At 45.6% G+C, this 20,732-nt stretch overlaps 1 protein-coding gene across 2 annotated transcripts in view; it reads right to left on the reverse strand.

Annotated features, from left to right (window-relative positions):
- The window catches only part of SEMA5A (semaphorin 5A), a 2,281,219-nt gene that overhangs the window by 944,326 nt on the left and 1,316,161 nt on the right, over positions 1 to 20,732 (reverse strand). For both annotated transcript variants that reach the window (XM_069613729.1, XM_069613730.1), the window contains one exon: positions 19,278 to 19,413. In XM_069613729.1, coding sequence (XP_069469830.1) covers positions 19,278 to 19,413 — 136 coding nt within the window. The remainder of the gene's footprint in view (positions 1 to 19,277; positions 19,414 to 20,732) is intronic.

Consider the following 20,732-nt stretch of genomic DNA (forward strand, 5'->3'; position numbering starts at 1 on the left):
AAAACATATGCAGGAATAAAGGTTGTGCACCTTTTGATCTGGCAGCCCTAGACTACATCCAGACTCAAACTCTAGGATTAGACTCACCCAAAGAATATGAATATTGTGGACTTGTGGAGCAGAGCTTGGCAAACCAATGCCCATGACATGCGCGTGGCGGTCTATGGGCCAGAACTCTGAAATATGTGTACGGTGAGGTGAAGAGAGGCCACTAAATATTTTGTAAAATGTAACTAGAAATTGGAGTCTGGTGCACATGGGAAAAGAGAAAGGGTTTTTGTTTCAGTACATGGGGATTTCTGGACTGAAGAGCGACTTTTAGGTGTTCGTCATTTCAAATCCGTTTGTGTCCAGGATAAGTATTTGTTCACCAGAATCTGAATTCAGCATGGCCAGATACGGGAAGGCCTAGTCCAGCTGTTTCACAAGCACAATGTGTCTGTTTATCCTCACTATGTAATTAAGTTTATTACGTATATGTTTACCACTGCAGTACTGTTTGGTGCAACATTAATTTTAAGATTGCTAGGTTTGATTTGTAGAAATTGCTTGCGTGTCTTTTTTTCATCGCACAATTTCTTTTGGGGATAAACATATCACATACGTCCACAATCGCTACTTCTGATATGGGTTCTTATATCGTACTTCATGCAGGATCACTCCTGCTTCAATGGGATTTAATAAAAGGTGCTATTACCACCACATTAAATGGTACACAATCCATCAATCTCAGAAATACGAAAGGTTGAGCCAACCCTGTTGAACGATTCAAACTTGTGGTGTGCAGCCTGTCCCCCTGCTCCCGTGAGAGGCGAGTACCTAACTTCTGAGCTATCCACCTGGACAATAACCATAATTATGTGCAGGACCAAGGTAAGCTTCCCAAAAAGTGTGGTACGAAAAGTCCCGAATTTGCAGATGTGGACCAGTTTTTTGTTGTTGTGGGCCAGTTCTTTTTGGCTGCCCGTTCTTAATTCATGATCCAGTCCGACCCTGTCTGCATATATATATATATCTAAAGGGACGTTATGGTTAAGTTGCACTAATAAAAACCTATGAAATTCAAGGAAAAATCTTTGTTAAAGGGACGTGGGGTTACAAGTAAAACCAAAAAACCTGCGAAATTTGCCAGTTATGGTAAGCTAAGCAACCATAACTCGCGCCACCTCCATGCACTGCTGAGACTAACACCCAGGACATCAAAGATGACGTCACAAATGCCATTGATGACATCACAAAGGACATCACATATCTGGGCCTCTTGTTTTTGTTCACTGACATATCTAGGTCAGGTGGTTTTTCTTACTGACAGTCAGAATATTACAATTCAAAATGTGCTATATATCTAGACATTAACCGTGTCATATGATGATGCTGTTTCTTTCTTCCTTACTTTAGTTTCCCTGTATGTGCTTTTGATTTGTATGCATTGTGCGTCTTCATATGTATTGTTTGTACTAACACAAATGTGTAGTAAGTCTTGAATTGTTAGCTAATTATTACATGTTTAACATTACTCCAAACTCTGATAAAGTAGCATTCATTATTTTACTATCCAAAATTACAAGATTATAAATATTGTACTTCTATGGTGCATGCCGCAGCCATTGCCTGTGTTTATGTATGATTAGGTTCCTGTATTAACAACAACACTCCAATACAATGTTGTTTAGAAGAGTACATTCTTTAATAGATTAAGTAGTTCATGGTAGATCTCCAGATCACCCCGGACATCTTGTTACCAACATTATAAACACAACCCCTTGTAGGGACTCTTCATCAAAATTAATTTCACATGTGATGTCATCAGTGATGTCATCAATGACATTTGTGATGTCATCTTTGATATCCTAGGTCTTAGCAGTGCACGGTGGTGGCGCGAGTTACGGTTGCTTAGCTTACCATAAATGGTGAATTTCTGAGGTTTTTCAGTTTTACTTGTAACCATAATGTTCCTTTAACAACATTTTTTCAGTAAATTTCAAAGGTTTTTATTAGTGCAATTTAACCATAACGTCCCTTTAACAAAGTTTTTTTCAGTGAATTTCATAGGTTTTTATTAGTGCAACTTAACCATAATGTCCCTTTAACAAGGTTTTTTAATGAATTTCGGGGGTTTTTACCAGTGCATGCTATTTTCCTACAACTTACTAATATCATACTTACCCCAATATAGCAACATTTTTGTCCAATTTACAAAGTTTCACCTTAAAACTCTGCCATTTCCCACCTTCTAGCATCATTTGTAACACTTCTATACACTTTTTGCAACTTTTTCCACTGTTTTTGCATCTGTCGATGTCCGCGAACGTCTGACATCATCGCAGACCTTTCCGGATAGTGCCACGTGACCATGCACTAGCGCGCAGCATGATAACGCGTCCACGAACGCGTCCACACTCGCGATCAGGTCCGAGCTTCGAGGACAGTTCGGAACTGCACTTTCTACTGATCTAGGAACTTTCAAGCTATAAATGTAACCTTGCACAGCTCCTACATCTAAACTTACTCATTATCCATAAACAATCTAGTACACCGCTCATACTTGGAGGAATACTAGCAGAACTGCTATTTTACTTAAAAATGGCATCAGCTATTGACATCCCTCCTCCCCAAGAGCCACCGCCACCACCAGCTGCAGGACCTACACAACAAAAAAAGCACAAAAAAAGCACAGTACTTCCAAAGAAAATGAAGATGACCAAGAACATGAGGTAGAGGAAGTGCCTACCTCTAGCACCCAGAGAGAATCATGGGTTGGGAAAGGCTAAAGCTACCAAAGTGAAATTCACAGAGTGCAACGTTGTACTCAGTCACAGATTACCTGCACAGTACTCCAACAGAACCACCGACATGTGCTGCCACACCCAATCCAACCACTGCAATGCTCTTAGAAAGGCTGTTCCTTTCTTAGCAAGTAGTAGGCTGTCTTCCCCTACCTCATCTTCCTCAACCAATACTTTAACCACACAGCCTACTTCTGTGGGACAAAAAATCCCACCAGCTACCTTGCAGGTAATAAAAGAGGCTGTTGAACCATATCTTTCGAAGACAACAGTCCTCTGTATGTACTGCAACACACAACTCTGCAGGGGGAAGCAATTTCAAAGTGCTTTGGAAGCTGTAATCAAGGAGCATGAGAAACACTGCTCCCTACCATAGAAGTAACACACATGCAACATCTTCATGAAGTGGGAAAATGGGACACCCCCTTCCCCCATTCTCATCCAGACCCTGGCCTAGAGGATCACGACCCAAGAACCCCCCAAGAGAGGAGTTTGACCCGCTCACTTCCTTACCAGATGACAAGGTACCATGTGTTCGCGGCCAAGCTGCAGGACCGTAGCAAAGGTAAGAGGAACATGCCAGTGATATTAGCTATTGTATTAAAAATTATAGGGGTATTGTTCATCACTAGTCTACTTGCTGCCACTGTCTGGCAAGCACACTATGCTTCCCTTGTTATGGCTACACCCCCTACTAATGAACCCCCTACCACAGCTGCAACAGGTACGGTTTCAGGTGGCACGAGCAAGGAAGGAATAAGGAGGGGGAGGGTTAAACGCAGCATGTCCATTGATAATAATGGGGTTGACACATATCTCACAGATTCTGCACACGTCTCAAACAACATGTGGTATCAGCACATGTCTAAAATTGGCAAGGGGACGACTAAGGACAACTGCTATGTGTGCTCACTGATCCCATATGCCATGAGTGCCTTGAGAACCTTTGTGGCTACTGAAGTACCAGAAACATCAGTAGAATGCCTGATATATTTGGCCATGTTCCAGACAAAAGGAAGATTTCAAGGGAGAATGGCGATGATGAAATGGAAGACGAGGGGTACATACCCGTATGAAAATAACTTCATAAAGACATTACACATGTACAATCACTATTGGCAACTAGCAGAAGGGCTCCAATATGTGACGGATGGGCTAGACAAAGGAGAGACGAAGGAAGTAACGCTGAGCTATCTACCATGTGAATGGCATGCAAGTGAAGTTGCTGGAGTAATGGGGTGCTGGGAAAGACCCCTATTGTTGATGTACGGGAAGGTATACACGAAGGAGGGATGGACAGATGGAGTTCTGGGAAGCAAAATGATAACACTAACAAAGCCAAATATAGCGAAAATGGATGAAGAGAACAACAAGTGTTTCAATTTATGGATAAAGACAGCTGGACTAGTTACTTGGTTGGAGAAGGACGAGGACCCGGTGTCCATACTTCCTCTAACTGCACCGACACTAGGCTACCAACACAACAGAGACATCCACGTCAGAAGGAACAACAACTGCAAAAGAATAGTGACTATAACGAAGGAGGGCGCAGGTACAGCAGTTCTAATTGATCACTATTGGGCCTGTGGAGATAAAGCTTACCACAGCTTGCCACCATCATGGAATGGATTATGCACTATGGTACACATAAATGTACCATCCTTAGTGGTACCACAGAAAGATGTGAACTTAGAAAACTTCCCTAAGATGGATGAAGGGAATAAAAGGAGAAAGAGATCTGCAACAATTTCAGAAGAAAAAAGGAATAATAGAACAAACGTGTTGTCAAAAGCAAAAAGACAGGGGGAGCCACTGATGGGGAATTACTTGTGGGGGAGATCAGAAACAGCTCTTAGCGATATCCCACCAGGACACAGACTGTTTAGCAGGGCGGCGATGTTTTTCTCCCCTATAATACATCCGGGACTGCAGGCATATGCAAATGCCAAATGGCTGAAAATTACCAGGTGGGAGCTAATGATGACGATAAACTCAACAGTAAATGGATTCAACGCAATAAAAGAAGAATTGAGAGCAGTGCGAATGGTAGCGCTGCAGAATAGATATGTACTGGATCTTCTCACCGCAATGGAAGGAGGAGTTTGCGCAAAAATTGGAAAATCATGCTGTACATTCATACGTGCTAACGACGCAGACAACGGTACACTTACTGAAGCAGTGTCACAACTAGCCACAATGCACGAAAAAATGGAAGAAGCTAAGGGAGTGAAGAAAGATGGCAGCTGGTTCTCTTATTTATGGTCCTGGATGCCATTGGGGTTGTCAGACGGCCTTAAAATAATAGCAGGATGTATAATATTGGGAATGGCGGCCATTTTAGGATTAAGATTGTGGAGAGCTCAGACAGCCCAGACTACTGATGAGATGATGGAAATGATTGGAATGCATGCCCTGATGCCAGCTGAAGATGATAAAAATGCAGATATAATAATAAGAGAAAGAGAAAGATTGCGCAAGCAGATACTAGAATCAGACTAACACTCGCCGTCTGTGAAGGTAGAGAACCCAAGAAACCCGAAGAGCTATGTTGGAAAGTGGGTTTATTGCAAACCCGGTGGTGGATGTGTATATATGTACTGGTCATTTGAAGATCATGTGAACCAGTATGGACATCTAGGTGGGATAACAAAAGTATGGAGGCCACGCGGAGAAAGACGAGCAGATCATTTTGTGGTCGACCAGAGTGGGGACTGAAGTGGGAAAATGGGACACCCTCTTTCCCCCATTCTCATCCAGACCCTGGCCTAGAGGATCACGACCCAAGCACCCCCCAAGAGAGGAGTTTGACCCACTCACTTCCTTACCAGATGACAAGGTATCATGTGTTTGCGGCCCACATGCACGAGGAGCCTGCCCATTACCATGTCCCGGTCAAGCCGACGTCTACGACATGGACCAGATCGACTGAAACAACAGGCACAAGCCAGGAACATCGTTAGAGATTCCATGACGACATAGCCAACTGACAGGAACACACATGCCACCATGCAAACTGGTCACTCACACACCAATCCACACGAAGAACATACCCAATGCTATGACCTAGAGGACTGACTCACTCACGGACGTGCATCATTGTTATTTTTCACATAGGCCCAACAGACACGCAGAAATGCAAAATGCCTGAAGAGCTCGTGTATACGCTTGCTGACGCTTTATGCTACCTGACCCCTACAGAGATGCCGTCACATGTACATACAGTACTACTACTTGTGATACTCTGTTGCCCAGAGGCACCCATATTTTGGACCAAACACTACTCCCCAGGAACTAGGCCCAAGTAGGCCTCAAGCAAGAGTCCCCAGTCCGGAGAAAACCCTCCTGAGACGAAACGCACTGCGCTGACCAGGCAGAGCGAGCTTCACCAAGGCCGAAATGTTGCAACCCACATACCGAGCTCCCAGCGCCAAGGTTACACCTGCCGCCGCCAAGCACCTCCCTGGCCAATAAGCCAAATTAAATGCTCATAATTATGCTTCAGCTACGGTCTCTCCACACGTGACCAAGCCAATCTGACAAGGTGCCAGACTCGCGAGACAGAAAATCGCCGGGGTCCAAAGTCTGGGACACAGGTTGCAACAACGATGCGCCGAGTTGGACATTTATACCGATGGGAAAGGCATGATCATCCACCACTAGCAAAGACCTGTCAATTGTCCCCCGCTAACACATAGTTACACAATGTTGCAAATGCCAGGTACCTCGCAGCCTGGGAACATCGATGGTCCCAGGCTTGGGGGCTCACGAGGGAACCAATCAGGGGACGCAGGGCTCTTTACTGACGCCATTTTGGTTAGCCAATCATCAAGGGTCCCCATGTAACCAGTTCAGTGTAGCAAGTGCTAGAGACACCCCAAAGTGTGCCACCTGACCCGTCCTTACCCAATAACCTTCTTTCATATAAGCTTCTATACTAACCCTACCACTCGGGGAGCCAACCCGAAGTGGCGATAGGTTTTGTGACGATTTTCTCAGATGACGCGAGTAGCACGTCATGTTACGGTAAAAAGGGCCTGCAAGCCCTCCTAACAGTGAGAAGGTCTCCCCCGATGCTTACGGGCGAAGCTCTATCCCTGCCGTTGTTATAATAAACACCAGTAATTACTTTGCTCTTGTGTGTGCCTCATACTCCTTTTGGGACACGGGAGGAGTTGAGGCCTCCCCAGCCCCAGAGGTCCACGGACGCCTCTGCCGGCCCCCGGGAGATCACCCCGACATTCTCCTATCCACCTGCCCCTTCATATTAGTGCTTGGTGCCTCTTCCCTCATTTCCCTGCACACCTTACTTTCTAACCTCTCCTGCAAAAAGAAAAATACATCAAACAACAACAAAAGGAAGGTTCATTTAGGAACCACCTTTCATAGTCAAAAAATATTTTTTTAAAAATCTTATAGACTCCATCTACTTTACAATTCTCAGTAAAGTACATAGACTCAAAAAGATTTTCCAACATGCCTGTTAGCATTTTGTGTTATGCTAATGGGAATAATGTGGCATTCATCCCCCGTTCCAGGCACTGGAATGGGGGCTAACGGCCCGGCAGCCCGAGTTATGGGCCCAAGCAAAGCAAGGGTGGATAATGAGGGCTCTGGACTGTTATACCCCGTTCCAGCCCCTGCAATGGGGGATGAAGGCCATTAGCACCCGGGTTCCCAAAGCGGTAACCCAGGGTGCTAAAAAAAAAGGATTTTATGAAGGAAAATCCTTTTCAAAGATGGCCACCATGGAAAAGGAAGGCGCGGCTCCGTACTTTTCCCTTTCAACCCTATCCCACTTTCGAATAACTTTACCACATAGCCGGTTCTAGGTGGACATGGCCACTTTAACCCCATTTGTCGTCCCTCGTGGTCATGGCTAGTATCCAGATTGTCAGGGTCATGACCTTATGCCATGACCCGGACAATCTGGCCATGGCCACAGGCTATACCTCAGTCACCAAAAGTATATCACTATTTGTTGTACTTACATTATGACACTTGTAAAAAAATCGAACACGGGCACATTTGCAAAACCATGCTTTAAAGTCCTTGCCAATGCTTGTTACATGGGTTTGCTGGAAATCCACCCATGTTTTACTTTTTCAAAAGTCTCATAATGTGTGTACATACAATAGTCATATAACTTAGACCGCACTTGACAAAATCCATTCAGACTTTAAGCAAACATTCAAGGTTGGGTCTATAGTCTTTCTGAAAACCTGTGTCTACATTCGGCAAACAGCAACAAAGTTATGAGTAATTTAAAAATGTTCAGACCCCCCTCTAATTTAGCCCCCTCTTAACAGAATTCCACCGAACTTTACAAAAACATTACAGCTAGACCTAAAATGTTTTTTCAAACTTTTGTGTAGATTCGTGAAATGGCACCACCCTTCACAATATTTTGCAACCCCCCCTCTAATTTTGCCCCCTCTTGACAGAATCCCACCAACTTTTGCAAAACCATTCAGAACAGGTCTAAAATACAATTTCGAAATTTCATGCCGTTTCATTGAGTGGCACCAAAGTTATAAGCCATCACATTAACTGCTTTTCACCAACCCTGTAATGCAGAAATAGGCATAGATGTTCCTGAACACCTGAAGTGTTCACGAACATCACAGGACTGACCGAACTGTTTGTGGACTTCGTGGATGAACAAAACCTGTTTTTTGGCTTATTACAGCCATATACCATTCCATCCTCATCATCTCTCACCTCCAGAGAGATTGTTTGATAAGTTTGACAAGTGCAATGCTGTGTTTTTAATATGTTTGTAGACATCACATCACCCTCTAGGCCAATCGGATGCCTGTCCGCGGACCGAAAAGGGAAGTGGGTGTGCGGACAGAACCCAGCTATCACACATTTTTTTGGGACTGACTTTTGGGCCATTTTAAAGAAAGCTACTGGATGGATTTACACCAAATTTACAAAACAACGCTTTTGGGACCAAGCTGCCACTCCTGCCGCAAATTTGGTGAAATCCGTCCAGCGGTTTGGGCTGTAGGCGTGAGCAAATATTTTGTTCCATTGCGCCTATGGAAAAAAAAATGTGGGACCTCTCTATAACTTTGCCCCCCCCCCTTGACAAAACCTCACCAAACTTGCAAAACAAATTCAGAGCAGGCCATATACTTTTTATTTGCAAAATTTGGTAGGATTCGTCCAGGCGCAGCGAAGGTATGAGACACACAAAAAGTGCTCTTCTTATGAGTTGAGCAACTTAACCATAACTACACGGCTGTGTAATAATGCCTTTCTCACTCAACTTTTACACCCCGGTCGGTTTCATGTAATTAAGTTGCCATAATAAATACTGCTGTAAAAAATGGTGAATTGTTTTCATTTTTTTTACTTGAGGCCCCCACAATCCCCCCAACACTCCCCATAAATAAATACTTACCATTACACACCCCTTACATATATATGTGAAAAAAGTGCATTAAAAAATCAGCATTTTTTACTGCGGGTTAATCTCTGCAACTTTATTACTGGATTCCACCTGGTCACCACACACTACACTCAATGGGTACCACTTTCTCTCACAACTAATACCTCACCTGCACTCTCCACCAACTCTGCTACCAAATCTTCAGTGCTCTGCTCCACCGTCCATCCTCAGCCTGGTCTCTCAGTCTACCTCCATGCCTCATGACCTCATCCATACATACACCACACTCCCCTTTCGTACCGTTCTCTCCCTGGTCCAACCCCCCAAAACACCCTTTTCGTTCCAGTCCTCACTTGATTCTGTGTTCCAATCTGTGGCTAATCTATTCCAGGGGGCCGGGTTGTACAAGTGCAAAGCTTTAAACAAACCTCTTAGCCCTGTCTGCTTTGAAACTTCTGCTCTGGCTGCTCATTTTCCTCTTGGTTTTCTGTATGTGCTGGTGAGTTTTGCTTCCATTTTGGTTTGGGGAGGAGTTCTGCATCTCACGTGCTCCCCTGCTGCCCCTTCTCACTCTCTGTGTGTTTTCTGTTGCCCCACCATTCACCTGGGGTCCATCTGGGTTTGGTAGCTTGGGTGTTAGAGGTCTCATCTCTGGCAAAAGGAAATCCCAGCCAATTTAATTCCTGGTTTCGAGTCTATTCCCCTGGTTCCAGTCTGGGTTTCTTTGGTTACGTCCAGGTTCATTCTGGGAGTTGGTGTCCTGAAAAAGACAGAATAGAGCTCTGGCTATAGAAAATACTGGGAGGCTTCGTGTGACAGAGGGTGGTACCCACATTAACATTCACGGCACGTGAGGTGGTGTCAGGGTTTGGAGCCCCCAACTCCCCTTCCCCACTTCTGGGACAAGGCCAGTACTGGGCAATGCTGCAGGGCCTCCCCAAGCGAGGCAGGGTAACTGCTGTTACCATTAGCAGCCTGGGAGAGGGGCAGCCCCTACCATGCTCAGCCATGCTCTTCTCCTCCCCCCAACTGCACAAAGCCAAGGGAAGGTGAGGTGGGAACAGTCACCTCACCCTTCCTCCAAACAGCAAGGTGCTAAGCACCAATAGGAAACCAACAGTCAGGCAGGGCCCAGGTTAAAAGACCTGCCCCCATCAGGGGGCCAGACAGTCGGCTATCCAGCCAGGGGCTGTGACAACAGCAGCCCCCACTTCTTACATAACAAAGACTCAGAGCTTCCCTGGGTCTTATAAATAAGAGCAGCATGCTCTGAGTAAACACAATCTGTTTGTGGACCCTGAACGGGGACCCAAACAAACAGAAGGTTCACTGTGTACTCAGTGTCTTCCAACCTTTTTGCTTCTTAAGCAAACCTCAAGAAGTTTGTTGTATTTCGCAGCGTCTTTTTTCCCACCTTGAACATTGTTAGTGTTCAAATCACCTAAGCCGGGCAAGCGAGAGGTGATCGCTAGACAAACAAGAAGATATTTCTCCAGGGACGCGTGCCATGCAAGCCGGGTAAACGCCTGGCGAACGCTGGAGAAACAAGAAGATAAATCTGCAGGGAAGCATGCCGTGCGGAAGCAGTTTCCAGCCCAGCCCGAATGAAGGGGGAAGAGGACAATGGAACAGCGTGGCATGGACGGTTCAATTACAGTTACAGCTTTCAGGTGAGCAGTCACGCCGAGACTGCAAGAGGGAAACAGTGCTTGTTTGATAAACCACACGTCTTTAGTTCTTTTAATCAATGTTAGAAAGGAACTTTGCAGTTTAAGAAAACGGGCCGCGAAGAAACCTGCTGCAATTGGGCACTACGACAAAATACAAAAGTAAGTTTAGGGCCAGGCCAACCCCAATGAACAAAAGACGCAGAGCCAAGCCAGTGCCGGGGGTAAAAGCACTTGTTTAAGCATAAACTGGAAAAGTGGGGGCAACAGTTACCAGTTACCCAGCACGGGCAACAATCGTAGCATAGCCAACTACAGCGGCCAGCCAAAATTGCTGTTAAAATTTTCTTTCCTTTTCTATGAACAGGCCAAAAAGGAACATGGGTCCCAAACCGAAAACGCAGGAACCCACGACACCGGCACAAAAACCCAAATCACTGCAACTGTCAGCAGCCATTGAAGCAGCAGAGCACTACGGATGGGCATGGGTTAGGGAGAACATGTACGGCCTGCCCAAGGAGGGAATACCGAGGCCACCCAGCCAAGAGGAGGGCGCAACACCATCAAAAAGGAGAAAATTAACAGAAGGCGCCAAAAAAGGTAACAAAAACTAACAAAACTATACCAAAATATAGCTGAATTACAGCAATTAATGCTTGAAATAAGGGGGAAACAACTACTCCTCCCAGGGGAACCTTGGGTCCCCAACCCTCCCATACCGCTAGAACCTACAGTAACGGTAGTTGACACTCCGGCAACACCGGTCCCGGCAACACCACCTCCACAGGTGCCAGTAACATCCGCAACAGCCACCGCAATAGCTCCAACAACAGCAACAGACCCAGCAGGTGCTCTAAAGGCATGGGCAACCCCAATCACTGACACCATGGGCCAGACAGGGACAACCAGCAACAGCACAAAGGACATAGTAATGATCTGCAATGCCCAGTTAGACTTAAAAATGAAATCCTTCCAGACTGAAATATTAAATAGATACAAAAGATGCCTAGCATGGAACATTGACATCACAATCAAAGAAGCCATATGGGCTAAAGAATTCATAGAAATCTTTTCACTGATAGAAGCCCAACACAAGGGGAAAGATGCTTTCAGGGATCCCAAAAAGATTGAGGAGAAAGCCATAGCCAGAAACGCCCAGGTAGAACAGAACTGGGACAACTGGCTACAGGCTTTTGCCATCTTGGCAACAATATACGAAGAAAAATTCCCCAATGATTGTAGAAAACTATGGGCATATATGGATAAAATAAGAGAAGTGAAAGTCACCCAGAGAGGGAAGACATGGCTAGCATATGATATTAGATTCAGGAGAAGCATGTCAGAGAGGCCAGCCATTGAGTGGGACGAGGTCCAGAATGACTTGTACACTCTCAACGCCGAGCCTCCACCGGAGGAAGAGGCCCCGCAAACATCCTCCAAAAATAACAAAAATGCCCAGAGTCCCAGATGCAATGATAATGATAAACTCAAAAAAGGGGAGCAGCCCTTTCGGAAGAACCAGCCATGGGTGGCTAGAAATAATACCCACAAGCAGAACAAAAACCACTCTGCCAAGTCCAACATTCCATGTAGGAATTTTGGGAGAAATCAGTGCACATGGGGCAAAGAATGTTGGTACAAACACACCTGCACAAACTGCAACGGTGACCATGCAGCATGCAACTGCACCAGACTACCAGCCAAAAAAGAATACCACCTCGATTTTAGCACCAGGAAGAACTCCCATCAACCCAGGCAATTTTAGAGAAGCACTCAACAACTACCCATACAAGGAAACCAGCCAGGCAATATGGCAGGGTTTCACCGAAGGTTTCATCATCCCTTTCAAGGGCACAGGGTCACAAAACATCCCGATGAACCTGAAGTCAGCCAGGGACAACCCATTGATAGTGGAGAGCAAAATGAAGAAAGAACTGTTACTAGGCTGGATAGCAGGTTCCTGGGATCACATGCCTCTAAATAACTACATAATATCTCCACTATTTTTGGTCCCCAAAAAAGAACCTGGGAAAATGAGGCTAATCCATCACCTTTCCTACCCCAAAGGCCAATAACTAAACAACGGCATCCCACACACGGAATCCGCTGTATCTTACACACCTTTCCAAGAGGCGGTAAGACTCGTACAGGAATGTGGCAGGAACGCCCTTATGGCCAAAATGGACATTGAATCCGCTTTCAGACTATTGCCAGTCCACCCAGATTCACAGCAATGGCTAGGTTTCACTTTTAATAACAAATTCTATGTCGACAGATGCCTCCCCATGGGGTGCGTAGTATCCTGCGCACTATTCGAGCAATTCAGCTCGTTTTTCCAATGGGCTTTTCAAAAGCAGAGACCAGGTACCAAAATAGTACATTACCTCGACGACTTCATGGTAATGGGACCACCGAATTCTGGACAATGCAGCATGGCCCTAACAAAACTAGAACAGATGGCCGCAAAGTGGGCAATCCCCCTGGCAAGAGAAAAAACCACCAAACCACCATAGTTTTTCTGGGGATTGAAATAGACTCGGCAAGGGGCCTTTGCAGAATCCCTAAAACAAAAATAACAGAACTCTTGGAAAAAAGACAAGGCCTGACAACAAAAGACAAGGGGACAGTAAAGGAAATACAATCTTTAGCAGGTAGTCTCAACTTCGCATCCAGAATAATACCCCAAGGGAGGATATTCTCCAGAAGCCTGGAGCTAAAAATCGAATCATTCACCAAACCCCACCTACACATCCTGCTAGGCGCAGAGGTGAAACAGGACCTGGAAACATGGGCGAATTTCCTTAGAAATTTCAACGGGACCACACTTTGGCGAACACCTTTGAACAGTTGGACAAACAGGGTCCTATTCACCGACGCAGCTGGGAGCAAGGGTTTTGGAACCATCCTAGACGCAGAATGGATGGCAGGCCACTGGCCCATCTCATGGCAAATGGCAGGGTGGACAAAAAACATCACCCTCCTAGAAATATTTCCCATATGGCTAACCTTACACATCTGGGGCAGGCAGCTAGCTAACACAGAACTATGGGTCTGGTGCGATAATATGGCAGTAGTTGGCTCCATAAACAGAAGGTCTACCAAATGCACTTTAGTACTGAAAGTCCTACGAGCCATTACAGCAGTCACACTACAAGAAAACATTGTGGTCAAAGCAAAGCACATTTCGGGGGCGGATAATAACATTGCCGATGCTTTATCTCGCTTTCAGTGGCCAAAATTCAGAGAGCTAGCGCCACACGCCCAAGAACAGATGACGCCAATACCAGCGGAATTCTGGGCAATAATGGGAAACCAAGAATAACGGTATCAACGCCAGCGCCAGAGAGCCCAGGCTGGGATGCCCTACATGAACCAGGCACCTCTAAAATGGGTGCCAACAACACATCGGCATCAACGCCAGCGCCAGAGAGCCCAGGCCGGGATGCTCAACAAGAACCAGGCACATCAAAAACGGGTGCCAACAACCTTTCAGGGTTCCTAACGGAGATGGCAGAGAAAGCATTGGCAAGCACTACCGCAGCACAGTACAGTAAGTACTTACAAACAGTATTTAGACATAGAAGTATTTTTTTAAATGGGCACAGAGCAGGGCTTTAAAAGAGACTGGGCAAAAAGACACCTAGTGGCAATCTCATATTTTTCAAAAATACGGGGCTATTCTGACCCCACCCAGAACGCCCTCATCTCCTACGCAATGATAGGATGGGGCAGAATAGAGGGCCCCCAAGTGGACGCCCGCCGACCCCTTGATTTCAACAAGCTAGTCCAGAAGGCAAGCCAGTTGGAAGCCATATGCTGGCATCCATAGAAGATAATATTGTTCAAAACAGCATTTTTTCTAGCCTACTTCGGGGCCTTCCGGGTAGGAGAACTGATCGCCTCCAGCACCAAGGCCGCAAACGGTTTGGGTGTCATGGAGGTCAGGATGAGACAAGAGAGCGTTAGCATAGAAATTCAACAGTCAAAAACAGGGGCAAAAAGAACCATCAACATTTACTGCATTGATGAAGCAACAAACTGTCCGGTTTGTATCACCAACATCTATTACACACAAAAGCCCAAGGTTGGGGGGGGTTCCTAATCCACAAGGACTCATCGGCGCTTAGCCACTACCAATTTAAAGGGGTGCTGATGAAAGCAATCAGCAAAGCAGGGTGGGACCCGAAAGGCTTCGGCACTCACTCTTTCAGGATAGGTGCCCTCACCTCAGCATGGCAAGGAGGCCTAGCATCTCAACACTAAAAACCATTGGGGGATGGAAGTCGGATTGCTACAAAAGATATGTCAGACCAAAGCTGATATAGCTACCCTCCCCTCCCTCAATTTTTCTTTCTCCTCCCTCCTCCCCTGCAGAGACATCGGGCGAAGGGATGAGCACATTCCGATCAGCGTGGATAGTTGGCCACTCAGTTGTCTTCAGGACAGGCAGATGGGCAGAAGAGACCAAAGAAGGGCCACCCTTCAGAAACACCATTGCTTGATGGTGGGGATACAGAAGCCTAGGGTGGGCCGACATCCACGAAACACTAGCTGAGCTGGTTGCATACAGAGACCCGCCCGAATTTCTGATCATCCATCTAGGGGGCAACGACCTGGTCTCCGTTGGTAGGAGAATTTTATTTGATTATAGCTGCTCCTCCCTCGCGGGCATTTAGCACAATTGGAGGGGCACAGAAATATACTTCTCAGCCATTTTACTCAGAAAGAAATGGCTAGAGGCCAACTGCTACAAATCTGTAGACATTTCTAGAAGAAAACTCAACAGAGGACTAGAGAAATTCTGTACAGCAAGAGGGCTGGGCTTCATAAAACACCCGGCCATTACACTAGGCAATCTGGATCTTTTTCTCCACAATGGCACCCATTTATCTAACCAGGGCATGGAGCATTTCTTCTGAGAAATCACAGCCACACTCGCCCTCAGGGGTTGTCTTTAGGAGATACTTCTGGGGGAGCACGGTCAGCCGCCAACCGGCCCGTGTGTGGCGGCACGGGCCTGAGGGGGTTACCTCAGGACCCGTTGCCCAAAAGTATGATACTATTATGATATGTGATTATAATATTGCCATAACCACAACTGTACAATAAAAATCCTACAGCCTTTTTATTGCCAACACTTGACACAAGTTGTGAGCCTATTATTACGGGTGAGGGTTTGGGGGTCGGCCAATACTAATGCATGCATATAGGTTCAGCAGTTATGGCTTCCTCCGGGGTAGCTCTCTAGCCCCAACCCTGGAGGGGTCCTAGTTCTCCACTGACACGGTCCAATATCGGATCCTGTCACAGTTGTATATTGATGATGAATGCCTCAAGATGGTGCATCCATGTCTTAATGGTAACAAGATGTACCTGCTCTTGGGTGCTGCCCAGCACAATGCCATCTGTCATTTTGACACTGCCTGATTCATTAGTTCCTGCCCAACTTCAATTGCATGGGAATGGAATCGTAGTGTCTTTTTCGACATAGATGTGTCTTTTAAAAGACAAGACAAGGCAATGGACAAGGCACCCCGCTTCTTGAATATAGGCTTCCAGGAATGCTCTTTCCACCAATAATGTCATAGAGCGATTCTCACCCGTACAGTTTCCCTTTTTAGAGCTTAACTATGCAAAAGCAATGGGATTAGATGGACTAAAGTATGTTATCTATAAACTTTGGTTCAAAATAGATTAGTTAATCTGGAATGAGGCCTTAAAGTCCAGAGCATGTCTCACGTAGGAGGTAGAAGTTGGACATACATGGGATAGGGCCTACTGGCTGACAGTATTAATAAAATATCTCTTCTCTCTCTCTCTCTCTCTCTCTCTCTCTCTCTCTCTCTCTCTCTCTCTCATATCATGTACATGTTGTAATAGACTGTAATAGACTTAAAAAATGACTTCAGCTGTAAAGTATCTCCTATATTTACAAAGGCCACCCCTCTTCGGAAGGTTACCTTAATGACGTATGCTTCTTAATCCATGTCAGACACTTCTCAAAGAGGTCCCCAAATATTGTTGCGTTTCTCAACCCACTAACCTGCACATAGAAAGGTAGTTTATTCACTGCTGTTAACGTCCATGAACGCTGTACCTTCAACTAAGTGAAACGTCTCACGGCCTAACGAAAACAACACCATTTTTTAGATCAGAATTTCATTTCGATCACTTCCTTGATTCCATGTGATTTGCCCGCAGATCATTTTTATCGAAGCTGGTTTCCCGGGTCTGGCTTTGGTGCTGTGGGGAATCAATTTCCATTGCACCACTCCCTCTATGACTCTCCTCTGGTGCTGGGGGTACCCCTGCAATCCACCGCAGCAGGCCCCTCACAATACACCCATGCCCTCACTCTCCTCTGCCCCCTGCGCCTTTAGTCCCCACTTGCATACTATTCTAACCCGACAAGCCCTCTCTATCCACTCATTACCTTTTTGGGTCTCTGCCACCAGTTCCAGTTGCCTTATATGCTTGTGCAAATTGGTGCTTGCGCTAATTCTGGCAGCCCGCCATTCGGGAAGGCGACCTGTTGGGACTTTTTTCAATCAGTAGTTTGGCTTCCAGTGCACTTCTACCTGGTCCTCATAGTGTTTGTGTGAGTAATGACCAGGAGTATGGTACTCTGAATTAACAAACCTTTCATGAGTTACGGGTATGGAGTTCCAGTAGTGGTCACATTACAAATACATCACTCAATAAATAAGCAAATAAAAAATAGAGTTTTGGAATCTTTAAACTATGCAATTTCTGATATGACACTTAAAAATAGGCGCATCACATTCAGGGCCTAATTCACAGAACATTTGGGAAGGAGGACAATGAATTTGCACTGCAAAAATACACTTTGCACGGGGTCTAATTCACAGAGTGGAGCAAAGTGACTTTGCACTGCAGAGGTACTCTTTGTCTTTCAAATGTCTTGCGCTAAATGGGTCTAATTAACAAAAAAAGCACAAAGTCCACGTTAGTTAGAGTTTTGTGTGAATTAAGCCCATTTGATGCAGTGAAAAGTCACTTTGCTCTGCAAAAATACATGTTTCCCCGCTCTGTGAATTAGGCCTGGTGGGACGTGTTTATTGGCAGTGCAAAGTCACTTTGCTCCGCTCTAAACGTTCCATGAGTTACGGGTATGGAGTTCCAGTAGTGGTCACATTACAAATACATTACTCAATAAATAAGCAAATAAAAAATAGAGTCTTGGAATCTTTAAACTAAGCAATTTGACCATTGTTTTTTCAAAATATTTGCATCACATTTAGGGCCTAATTCTAAGAACGTTTGGGAAGGAGGAAAATGAATTTGCACTGCAAAAATACACTTTGCACGAGGTCTAATTCACAGAGTGGAGCAAAGTGACTTGGCACTGCAGAGGTACTCTTTGGGCCTCATTACGACCCAGGCGGTAAGTTACCGCCTGGGCCGTGACTTTACCACCATGGTGTAAACTACGTTTACACCATGGTGGTTGGCGGACTTACCGCCCCATTCCGACCTTGGCGGGGCGGTAAGTCCCCAATCCCCATTTACCCTTCCCCATTCCCATTTTTGCCCCATAGGGCATAATGGGAGTGGGGAAGGCGTTAATTACGTTAAAACCTCCATGGCGCTAGGGGAACTCGGAATTGGCGGTAAGGGGTCGGCGCAGCTAACGCTGGCGTTAACCCCTTACCGCCAGGGTCGTAATGAGGCCCTTTGTCTTTCAAATGTCTTGCACTAAATGGGCCTAATTCACAAAAAAAGTACAACATCTACGTTAGTTGCAAAAATACATGTTGCCCCGCTCTGTGAATTAGGCCTGGTGGGACGTGTTTATTGGCAGTGCAAAGTCACTTTGCTCCGCTCTAAACGTTCCATGAATTAGGCCCTTAGTGCTTTTTGGGGGAATTAGACCCATTTAGCACAGTGCAGTGTACTTTTGCTGTGCAAAGTCACTTTTCTCCTCCGCGCTAAACCTTCTGTGAAAAACCCTTTGCGTGGTTTCTTTTCATGAATCTTTGTGTCAGCTGCTTCTCACTATTGATATATGCACCATTATCACTGTGACTGTATTATTTGTGTGTTTACCACATTGTGTCGGGAGAGAGCCTTACAAAGGTGTATAAATAATAATAATTTGGCATTTATATAGCGCTTCGAACCCTCAGGTATCTGAGCGCTGCTTATTATCACCCATGGTGTGTGGTGCTCATTTATCGACCTTGGAAGGATGAATGGCTGAGTTCCACCCCGCCGATTCGAACCTGTGTTAGCAGGTTCTGCACCATGTCAAAGCGAGCGTTCTACTCGCCGTGCCACTTGACCGGCATACTGGTATAAAAAATATGTAACTTTTCATAAATTAAATGAACAAGGAGCCATGTGTACATTTGCAGGAATATAAACACGTCTCGCTCAGGAGCAGGATTTCCGCTCGAGCGCACACTGTACCTGGAAATTGGGGTTAGGGTTGGGGTAAGGCAGCCAGGCAGAGCGGGAGTTCTCCTGGTATTTGAATGGTCCGTTGAACGCCTGCGCGATGGCACTTTGGTTGAAAACGCAAACTGCAGAGGCTGCTATGCTGTTCCTGCAAAACACACAAAATCAGATCATGAAAAAGGGCATTCGTACGTTACAGATGTGAAAGAAGCATGCACATGACATGGGGAGCATGTATACAGCATTAATAATGTGCAGGTTCAGTGAGGACGCCTTCCCTTATGAGTCGCATAGAGTAACATGATGGTAAAGGATGCCACCGTTCACAGTGTAGCACAAACACCATTTATATTACAACAGATGTATTGTAATTTGTTGTTCACATAGATTGCAAAAGTCGTATACAACTGGTCATCTATGAGCTGCAATACTTAACAAGATATGAACAGTTGGGTTTAGCTTTGTGCCCCGGGCACATTCACATAACCTTTGAAAAGTCTGTAAACCTAAATATAGCGGAATCTACAATTGCACATATTATTTTATTGGAAAACAAAATCCAATTGTCCTTAAGTGAATTACATTAAAATGGACTCCTGTTTGTCATTTGTTTTAGACACATGCCTGAGATGTAGAAGCTGTGAAGCTTCAAATTGTGTTGGCGACACCTGCCCAGCCCACATTGTCAAAATGTGCACAGAACCGCTGGCCCCTACCATAGCTAGCTTCAACGTATCCTTTAAATCCAATTCTGTTCCCACTGCCATCAAACAAACATGGGTCACGCCCATCCTGAAGAAACCCACTCTTAACCCTACCATCCCTACCAACTACTGCCCCATCACCACCTTTCCATTCCTCCTTACAATGTTGGACCGCACTGCCTACTTGCAACTGCAACTACACCTTGAATGCCATAATTTACTAGATTTGCAACAATCAGGCTTCAGATCCAGACACAGCACTGAATCTGCCCTCCTTGACCTCAAGATCCAGCTCGACCACATTAGGGATAAGGGCAAGCTCACCATCCTCCTACTGCTAGACATCTCTGCAGCTTTCGACCTAGTACATCATGAAATCCTCTGCACACACCTCACCACCACCTTCCACCACGCCCCTGACGCCACCTTATCGATCCAATCATATTTATCTGGCCATTCCACCAGGGTCTTTGCAGGTTCTAAATCTGCAGACCCCATATCTATCTCCTATGGTGTCCCACAGGGCTCCTGCCTCTCCCTCAGCCTATATAACATTGGCACCATACCTCTCTTTGACCACATAGACAGCCTTAACATCCCCTACACCAACTTTGCTGATGACACGCAGGGCCTCCTCAAAATCACTGGTGACCATGACCTTGACTCCTCCAACATCAATCACGTCTTCAGCATCATACAGGCTTGGATGGCCACCCATCATCTCTGCCTGAATGGTGAAAAAACAGAGCTCCTCAGTGTGCGC

This window comes from Ambystoma mexicanum, chromosome 5p, assembly GCF_040938575.1.
Source record: "Ambystoma mexicanum isolate Mex_15411 chromosome 5p, UKY_AmexF1_1, whole genome shotgun sequence".
Taxonomy (NCBI): Eukaryota; Metazoa; Chordata; class Amphibia; order Caudata; family Ambystomatidae; genus Ambystoma; species Ambystoma mexicanum.